The sequence below is a fragment of the Benincasa hispida genome, chromosome 4 (genome assembly GCF_027475165.1).
Source record: "Benincasa hispida cultivar pf3 chromosome 4, pf3_genome.v1.1, whole genome shotgun sequence".
NCBI lineage: Eukaryota > Viridiplantae > Streptophyta > Magnoliopsida > Cucurbitales > Cucurbitaceae > Benincasa > Benincasa hispida.
The window spans coordinates 7,025,405-7,035,679 of NC_143481.1; the positions used below are offsets into that span (position 1 = coordinate 7,025,405).

General features: G+C 35.7%; 1 protein-coding gene across 1 annotated transcript; it reads right to left on the bottom strand.

Annotated features, from left to right (window-relative positions):
* Positions 1-515: 515 nt before the first annotated feature.
* LOC120075555 (B3 domain-containing protein REM16-like) lies at positions 516-5,993 on the bottom strand. The gene is made up of 5 exons (XM_039029045.2): positions 5,612-5,993; positions 5,299-5,460; positions 1,860-2,430; positions 1,288-1,472; positions 516-1,040 (listed from the first exon to the last, which is right to left on the bottom strand). The coding sequence occupies exons 2-5, from the start codon at positions 5,407-5,409 to the stop codon at positions 720-722; spliced, it is 1,188 nt and encodes a 395-aa protein (XP_038884973.1). The 5' UTR covers positions 5,410-5,460; positions 5,612-5,993; the 3' UTR covers positions 516-719.
* Positions 5,994-10,275: the final 4,282 nt, after the last annotated feature.

Sequence of the window (10,275 nt, forward strand, 5' to 3'; positions counted from 1 at the left end):
GCGCTTTCTGAGGAAACAAACCGTCCAGGATGGGGAAGAATTGCTGGCACATGACGAGTTCTGAGTCCACTGCATCATCCCTTCCCTTCCCTCCCCCAAGCCATAGCCTGCAAGATTTACATTTTGTCCTTTCTCTGCAAGTCATATTGAATAATGGCAAACCCACGTGAACCCCAAAACTCTGCTCCTTCAAACTTCAAATATACACTCATTAACTCAGGGATTCAAACAGATATCTATCTATATCTTCCATCTCCTCTCTGTTTTTAAAAGATAAAACTCAACACTTAAAGGCTAGTTATGCTTCTCATACCATCAAGAAGCAGATATTGAACATGATTCTGATACCATCCACTCTGATTGCTGCATATATGGCTAGTTCAGAGATGAGAAATTTCTGAATTCTTCTTATGCAAAGCAGCAAACAAAATATGAGTGAATTGGAATGAGTCTCTGCTAAAACCCATTGGCGATAGTGCTTCACATCAAAAGTTGTAAAAAAAAAAAAAAAAAACTGAAGCTCATAAACAGGTTATTCTACTTGTGCATATAACAGAAGTCAGGACTAACTTGGCATCGACTAAATGTTAGCAAAGGACATGTCCCAGCCACAAAGCATCATATGTTAAAGCAGAGTTATTACCTACATAATATTATACAGACAGAAAACCTTGGGTCTTAACATTAGGTACTATAATATTTTGGGAGCTTGCCACAAATTAAGCTTCAGGTGCTTTGATTAGCTTTCGGTTGCTCTTTGATGCTACACGAGTTAGAGGGATGACATCTTCAACAACGCGGAAGATTTTGACCTCCAGGACCACAGGACCGCTTGATTTAGTGACAGGCTCAAAGACGCAGACGTCAAATTCTTCTAAATTGTTATCTATAGAAAAATGCTTCCATCCACTTGTAAGGCCACCACATTGACGACTAGGGGTAAAGTTGAATTTGGCTGGCCATTCATCACTTCCGACACGCAGTATTATATCTTGGTTACGAAGGGAGAGATTTTTTGTAACCCATTGAGTAGGGATGAACTGCATCATCAACCAATACGCAGAAATTTTGTGATGTGCATATGAGAACTAAAACAAAATTTGACAAAATTAAAAAACTGATGAGTATAGAATCAACAAAAGTATGGCCAACTTTTCTAATACTAATGATGAACTGACACATTCAGTTCACAAAGCACCCCAAACGTTCCCTTGGAAAAGATATATTGGATGTTGAAACAAAGTTTAAGGAGCAACAAAAATATTAGTAACAAAAGATGAGTTTTACCAGAAAGAATCTCCTGTACACATGTGAAGGTCGCATAACAATTTTGAAACCAGCATCAGTTGATGCTGCTTCTGCCAACTTCAGGGCATTGTTCTTCTCACCTTCGGTTATAGCCCTCCGATTGGATACATAATGCTCAACATATGATCCAACTTTCTTAACGGGAGTAGCTTCCACATCAGAATCTAGCAAAGTCCACGGTTAGATACCAGATTGATTACCCACAAAAAGTTAACTAAACTTACATTGCACTTTGGTCTAATACTAGTATACCACTCAAACAAACAAAAAAAGAACATATATACATTTTGATTCATAAATCTCTTTTTAATCCATAAACGCTAAATAGATTGGGTCTGATCTGACTACGAAATCATTTCAAAAATGCTTTTCCAGTTGAGACCAGAAACACAATAACACCATCTTGTTAAATTCTCTACAACATGATAACCAAAGAATCACCAAGAATTTTAAAGCATATTTATTCATTCTCTAGATTTGAGGTCAACCACAGAAAACATGGAACAATATGAGTGAAGGATTAAAAACTTAATAATTTCTTCTCCAACTACCTGATAACTGAACAGGTTCGGGGGTGGATGTCATAATTACGGCATTATTTGGAATTTTTTTCTTTTTTCTAGTCTGCATTGTTCGTATGGGCTCGGGTGAAAAAACCTCTGGTTGACCATTAAAATTTGTAGCTTTGGACACAACGTCCTGTATCATACGTTCCATACTATCGTCGTGTATGATATTTTCAGAGGAATCACATTCAGCACCATTGTTAATATTAGCATCAAAACCATCCAAAAGGGGTTCTCTAAGCTTCCTCTTAGCCTGGCCGCTGTCACTCTTTTTATGCTCGCAAATTTTTACAAAATAAGATGCTTCCTTCTCACAAAAGCTCTTCCAATCAAATACCAAAACATCAAACTGTGACGCCCCATTGTACCTAAAAACCAAAAGATCATTTTGCTCCAGAGAATGAGCCTTCACAAATTCTTGCCAGCCACGTTTGAAATACAATTTATCATCACTGGTAGTCAATCCCACATCCCATGTAGCACCACTAGGACCTTTAAGAGTCACAGTAGCTGGAAGTTTCTTTCTCAAATTATTTGAAAATTTGTTTGGAATTACCTGCAGCTCAGATTATATATATGAGTTGGCAAGTGTCTAGAGGAGCTTGTAAGAGAAACTTTACTGCAATTTTCAGGTCAAAGAAGTAGATGATCATAGCAAAACAAAAAAAAAAAAAAAAAAAAAAAAAAAAAAAAAAAAAAAAAAGAAGAAGAAAGAAATAAAGAAAGAAGAAGAAGTTCAATTGGAGTAACTGGTTGTATCCAAATAGTAAATCATCAATCATCTAAACCATCATGAGTTGGTCTAGTGGTAAATAAACGGCTTGATAAAGGACTAAGAGATAGTGGGTTCAATCCATGGTGGCCACCTACCTAAAATTTAATATCCTACAAGTTTTCTTGACACCCAAATGTTGTAGGGTCAAGCAGGTTGTCTCGTGAGATTAGTCAAGGTGCACGTAAGTTGGCCCGGATACTCGTGGATATAAAAATAATAATAATAACAATAATAATAATAATAAAATCATCGATCATCTAAATCCCCATAATCTTAGTACACTCCGGGAAGACGCTAAATGCTTCTAACATTAGCTGTATGGAAGGGGCAACTGTAGGCTGAAAGGTCCAAATGCTCCAACAATGGTAAAAAACCAAAATTAGCAGATATCATTAAAGCTCGTCATTGAAAGGCATTATCGAATAATAATCTCACAGGAATATTTAAACATGAAATTTATTTTAACCTAATTCTCATAAATATGGTTTCCAACGTTATTTACATAATTAAATCATTTCTAAACAATGAGGAAACAAGTGGTATTCACTCTCAAGTTCCTAGGAAAGCTTGTAAGAGAAACTTTGATCCAATTTTCAGGTCGAAGAAATAGTTGACCATAGAAAAGAAATCTGTTCTGTTGGACTAAGCATTTGTATCCAAATAGTAAATCATTGATCATCTAAAATCCCAAAAGCTTAGAACACTAGGGGAAGAAGCTTCAGACATTAACTGTATGGAAGGGGTAATTGTAGGCTGTAAGGTCCAAATGTGCCAACAATTAGCAGGCTGTAAGGTCCAAATGTAGGCTGTAATTGTAGGCTGTAAGGTCCAAATGTGCCAACAATGGAAAAAAACACAATTAGCAGCGATCATTTAAGCTCGTCATTGAAAGGCACTATCTAATAAGAATATCATGGAACTATTTAAACATGAAATTTTTTATTTTTTATTTTTTATTTTTTATTTTTTATGAAAAATCCACTTCCATTGAGAAATAATGAAAGAATACAAGGACAACAAAAACCAACCCACCTTCTATAAAAAGGGACTCCAGCCATGCAAAATAATGTCTATAGAATAGTTACAAAAAGTTTTCAAATTCGAAGCCCACAGAAAAACATGATAACGCACAAGGGACCAAATATCACAAGGGTCCCTCTCCACACCTCTAAAAACTCTATTGTTCAGCTCATCCCACACCACTCACAAAATAGCACACATCCCCGCAAGCCCCAACTCTTCTCCCCGTGCCAGGTTGAGAAGGGATTCCTCAAGCAACACTCCCACATCTCTGTGACGAGCCCCCAAAACACCAAACATCTGAAACAAAGAGTCCCAAACCAAATTGGAAAACTCACAAAGCCCAAGAGTATGGTCCAAGTCTTCCTCTGCCATCCGACAGAGAATGCAACAGAAGGGACCCACAAGCAAGGGCATCTTCCTCTTAAGACAATCCATCATGTTAGCACAGTCGTGTAAGACTTGCTAGTTAAAGAACCTCACTTTCCTAGGAATCTTAATCATCCACAACACCGAAAATAAGGGAGAAGGGTCAATCAACTTATGAAAGAAAGACCTACACGTGAATCCTTCCAAAGAATCAAATTCCAGAACCTCACATCTCTTCTCCCACACCTAAAAGGATGATCTTCAAGTAAGAAAAGAAGATCAGCCACCTCCGTCGTTTCCCTATTGGAAAGAGCGCGACAGAACCCAAAAGAGAAGGAATAAGAGCTCCCTGACCTCACAAGAAAATCAGTGACAATGGTTTTTGAGATCCGATAAATGATACAAATGGGGGAACAAGGAACAAAGAGGTCTCTCTCCCACCCAATAGTCTTCTCCAAAATAAGTTCCTCTCCCCTATTTGAACCTAATCCTCATATAGGCAGTTACCAAAATTGTTTGCATCATTTCTGAACAACGAGGAAACATATGGTATTCACTCTCAAGTTCCTAGAAAAGCTTGTAAGAGAGACTTTGATGCAATTTTCAAGTCAAAGAAATAGATGGCCATAGAAAAGAAATCAGTTATATTGGAGTAAGCATTCGTCTCCAAATAGTAAATCACCAATCATCTAAAATCCCATAAGCTTAGAACACTTGGAGAAGACGCTGAGTGCTTCAAACATTAACGGTATAGAAGGGGCAACTGTAGGATGTAAGCTCCACAAAAATGCTCCAGCAGTGGTCAAAACCCATAATTTGCAGCGATCATTTAAGCTCATCACTGAAAGAAAATAAGAATATCACAACAGAATATTTAAACATGAAATTTGTTTAAACCAAATTCTCGGAAAGGCAACTTCAACATTGTTTTCATCATTTCTGAACGATGAGGAAACAAATGGTATTCACTCTGAAGTGTCATCCAACTAACAGCATACAATAAAAAGACACAACAAACTCACAGCTGCTAGCTTGCGAGAATAAATCACGAAAGGCACATCTTTTCTTTTCTTTTCTTTTCTTTTCTTTTTTTTTTTCTTCTTTTTTTTTTTTTTCGGATATGAACACGAAAGGCACATCATATCGGCAACAAGAGTATCAGCGCACAAGATCTACTGTCCAGTAATAATCAAACATCAAATGCAAGAATCCAGTTTGTGAAAATGACAAAAACGGGAAGATCAAAGGAAAAAAACCTACAAGTTGCTGTTCACAACCACCGGCAAGAATTTGATAGAAGTGGGTGAACTGAAAATGGCTCCAATAAATATCTTCTGCCCATTTGTTGGAACTATCGCCTACTTTATCCATTACTCCGGGGAGAGACTCAATAAATTAACAACAAACAGATCGAAATGGGACCTGAAATCGATTGAGAAAGCAAGATAACAAAGTGAGGGGAAAAAAACCCAGCGATTTGATCCAAGGAACAAAACCTACCCAGTACAAATTATGCAAGGAAAAGTCCAAAGTGGGAAGAATCTAGATCTAGAAAGTAATTGGGGGTCCTTACCAGCAAAATTGGGAGTAGAAGAAGGTTGAGTCAGCTGGCGATTGCCGAAGTCTAGAAGCCACAGTTGTAATTTGCGGATATGAAAGAAGGGGGTGCTGCAATTGGAAACTTGGAGGAAAAACAGAGGAGTGAAGCCGAAGCCGAGGAAAAGAAGCAAAGGGATTGAAGAGACCCAGTTGTTGTGGTGATACGACAAGTCAGTGGCACAGAGAAAAAGTTAATGGAGTAGAGATGCCCGTTCCGAGGCCATTGTTGAAGCTGAATGAGTTTTTTCTTCTTCCAACCACACTGCCGCTGATCTTCACTCCAACGTGTCATTACTTTATTTATTCGAGGCTCACCTCATGGAGAAATAGTAAAGTGAGGAATTCTTTTGAAATATAGTCAGTTTTTCGTTAATCCTAAAATATCTTTTCAGCCTTTTTAATTTCACTATAATTAATTATTAATTATGTATCTTTCTTAATCATACTATAATTAATTTATCAAATTTATAATGTGAATTTTCTATTAATTTCCTTCACCGAAAACCATGTGATTCTTTTCATGTGAAAAATCTAATATAAATTTCGTGATTTAATTGGCAAATAATTAAAATTTGTATCTGAACGACCTTCCATCTTCAAAAAAATGTTTTAAATTTTTCTAAATCCTTTCCTAAACTAACTTTTTTTATATATATTTATATTATACTTTCTCTTAATCCTAACTAAATCATCGATTTTTTAAATTGTTTTTACGATTATCTTATTTTGAATTTTCCAATCTCATATTATATTTCTAGATTTGTGTTTAGTATATATTTGTCTTAATTATTATTTTAATTATGATTTGTTATACTTTCCTTTTCAATTAATTTCCTTACCTGGAATTTCTCTTGTATTATAATGAACCATTTTTGGGTCCTTTTGAGTAACATGAAAAACCAATATTCTTCAAAAACTTCATGGTATCAAAACTAAAATAAATCCCTAACCCTAGTGCAATTGTCGCCATTGTCATTGCCTCAGATCTCTGCTGCCATCGCTACACAAACCCTACTCGTCGTCATCAAATCTAATGCCACCTCGAAAGATCCAAATCTAGCGTTAGATCCATACACTCAATTCACTATGTCTGCCACATATTCGTCTTGATCCCACCAACGACGACGCTATACTTCAGTGATCTACCACTGACAACGACCAGAAGCCTATGATTTGTGGAACCAAATCATTCGTTCAAGGGTTAGTCCTCGCCCAGACCCGCGACCTTCTCACATCAGATCTCATGTCCGTCGTTGGTTCTATAATCTTTAGATCAGCCGGTCATTTTCAGCTCAGATCTCACGTCCGTTGTTAGGACTCAATTCGTTAGATCTGTCGTGTTAAGATTGCTTCTGCCTCCTATTAGCAAACAACGTTTCAGCGTTCAACTATGTGGGTCCAACTAGACTGGTTCAGTCATACCGGTTCAACCAGACTGGTTCAGTCAGGCAGTTCAATAAGATTCGATTTCAAATTGGCTCGTGGTGATATTGCACCTTTCGTGGGTACCATTTGTTTGCTCAATCTCATTAGTTGTGTCACTTAATCTAAATTAATCAGTCTCTTACATCATGTCAAAGCAAATAGTTACGTCATCTATAAGTTTTGCTCATCAGGACATTGTCTTGCCTTGCTTCTCTGTACAACACAATAACCAAAATTTATGGATTATGGATTTTGGAGCGTCAGATCACATGATCGATGACATTAGTATTTTTCATCAGTTTTAAATCACACTCTGGTCATTCCTCAGTCCGAATAGCAGATAGATCTCTCTCTAAGATTATAAGAATAGTGTCGATAAAATTATCAAATGATCTTCTACTCTCTAATGTTCTTTATGTTCCTAAATTGAGCTATAACTTGATGGCAATAAGTAAACTTATGAGTGACTTGAATCGTATATTTAAATTATTCAAATTTGTGTGAATTTTAGGAGTTGGGTTCGGGAAAGATGATTGACATTGCTAAGCAGCAAGGTGGCCTTTAATTTTTTTTAAGAAAACAACATCCAAGTTCGTCTTTCAACCCCATGTGTGAGTTTTGTCTTTCAACCCCATGTGTGAGTCTTCTTCTAATTCTTTTAGTTTCATTCCTGAGTCCTCTACTTTTATTATGTCTTTGTCTTGTGAAAATCGAGTCATGTTATGATACTTTCGCCTCGGTCACCTAAATTTTTTGTATCTCGAAAGATTGTTTCCTCATTTGTTCATTAATAAAAAAAAAACAGTCACTTTCAGTGCGAAGTTCGTCAACTCTCCAAACATACCAGAAATCCTTATCCAAGTGTGCTCTACAAATCTTCAAAACCTTTTGCATTGATCCCCAGTGATATTTGGGGGCCTTCTAGAGTAAAAAATATACCTGGAGCACGTTGGTTCATAACTTTTATTGATGACCATACTAGACTGACATAGATATATCTCATGAAGAACAAATCTGAAACATCCAGTAATTTTTAATCCTTTCACGCTATGATCTCCACTCAGTTTCAAAGTAATATTAAAGTCTTCATAATAGATAATGCTCGAGACTATTTCAATTCAACTCTTGGGTCATTTCTTTCATCTCATGGTATAGTTCACACTAGTTCATATGTGGACACTCTTCAACAAAATGGAATTGCTGAAAGGAAAAATAAACACCTTCTTGAGGTCGCTCGTTCTCTTATGATTGCTAGTAATGTTCCTAAACTATTTTGGGAGAAGCCATTCTTACTGCAACTTTTCTCATAAATCAAATGCCTAATCGAGTCCTCAGATTCCAATCTCCTCAAGATGTCTTCCTCCAAATTCATTCTCAATGACAAAACTTTTCTTCAATAGTTACCCTTTCAGGTTTTTTAACGTTCCTCCTTTATTCACAATCATTCTCCCCATCGATCTAAACTTGATCCAAAATCCATCAAGTGCATTTTCTAGACTATTCATCACATCAAAAAGGGTACAAATGTTATTCCTCAATTACTAGAAAAGTGTGCAATTCAATGGATGTTACCTTATTTGAAAACCAATCTTTTTTCACCAAGTCTCAACAAGGGGAGAATGTGTGAGAATTTGAGCCATGGAAAGTTCAGCCTACTTGTCCCATACCTCAAACTCACATCATATCCAAAGTTTTAGCTCCTTCTCTAAATGAACTACCTAATCCCGTGTCAGTCCCACCTATTGCTTCTGAACTTGAAGTCTTGTGAGTTTCTGAATCTGAACCTTTAGTCTCACAAAGTCTAACTCTCATTGTTTACTCAAGAAGGAAATGGCTACCTTACAAGACTTTGAATGTCAACTACTTGAACCAGACACATCTTCTTTGAATTCCACTTATGAGAATATTACTTCTATGGTGCTTTTGACTGATGATACATCTCTACCAATTGCTCAACAGAAAGGTGTTAGAAGTTGTATCAGTCATCCAATTAAAAAATATATGGTATATGGAAAATTAAATTCGTCGTATAAAGTTTTCATAACTTAGTTGGACAATATCCAAATTCCACACAATATCCAAGATGCACTTATGGATCCTAAGTGGAAAAAGGTTGTAAGTGAGGAAATTAATGCTCTTGAAAGTAATGAAACGTGAACTCTGACAACATTTCCCCCTAGAAAGAATCTTGTTGACTGCAAATGGATTCTCACGGTTAAATACAAGTCAGATGGCAGTGTTGAAAGATTCAAAGCAAGACTTATGGTTAAAGGCTTCACTCAATCATATGGTATCGATTATCAGGAGACTTTTGCTTCTGTTGCTAAATTAAACACTGTCATATCCTTTTATCTTAGCAGTAAATCAAGATTAGCTCCTTCATCAATTTAATGTCAAAAATGTCTTTTTTGAATGGTGATCCCAAAGAAGAAGTTTACATGCAAGTTCCCCCTGGAATGGAAAATGAGTCTAATAAAGACTTGGTATGCAAGTTGAGAAAGTCTTTATACGGATTAAAACAGTCTCCTCATGCTTGGTTTGATAGATTTGTCAAAGTTTTGATTAAAAATGGTTATCATCAATGTCAAGCTGATCATACTCTATTTGTGAAATCTCACCAAAGCTTTACCGAAGAGAAATTTTGATGAATTTAATTCCAAGCTTAGATTGTATTCTATATACAACCCAGCTTGAGGGGGAGTGTAGATTTTGTTTAGTATATATTTGTCTTAATTATTATTTTAATTATGATTTTTGTACTTTCCTTTTAATTAATTTTCCTTAGTTGAAAATTTTCTTGTATTATAATTACCCATTCTTGAGTCCTTTTGAATAATAAGAAAAATCAATATTCTCCAAAAATTTTAATATTAATTTTCCTAGCTAACTTTATATATTTATATTAGATTTTCTATTAATCATAACTAAATCATATGTTTTCTAAATTGTCATTATGATTATCTTTATTATATAGTTTTGTCTTAAACGTGAAATACTAGAAATCATCTCATTTTTATTAACTAGTCTTATTTTAAAATTTTGAATCATATTATTTTTTTTGTTTTAAAGATTCTATCGGGAAGAATAACAAAACAAAAGCTTCATCAAATGCACTCTCACAGATGTGTTCTTACTTTTCTTTAACCCTAAAATGGCCTCATCTGCATTTTCAGTTACACTATAACTAATTCTGTCATTTGCAAATTTTTTAAC

Excerpts from the sequence above, each read along its gene's own strand:
- LOC120075555 (XM_039029045.2), bottom strand. The coding sequence starts at position 5,409 with ATGGATAAAGTAGGCGATAGTTCCAACAAATGGGCAGAAGATATTTAT. Across the intron at positions 2,431-5,298 it reads GTGGTTGTGAACAGCAACTT|GTAATTCCAAACAAATTTTC; the intron begins GTAGGTTTTTTT and ends TCTGAGCTGCAG. Across the intron at positions 1,473-1,859 it reads CGAACCTGTTCAGTTATCAG|ATTCTGATGTGGAAGCTACT; the intron begins GTAGTTGGAGAA and ends GGACTTTGCTAG.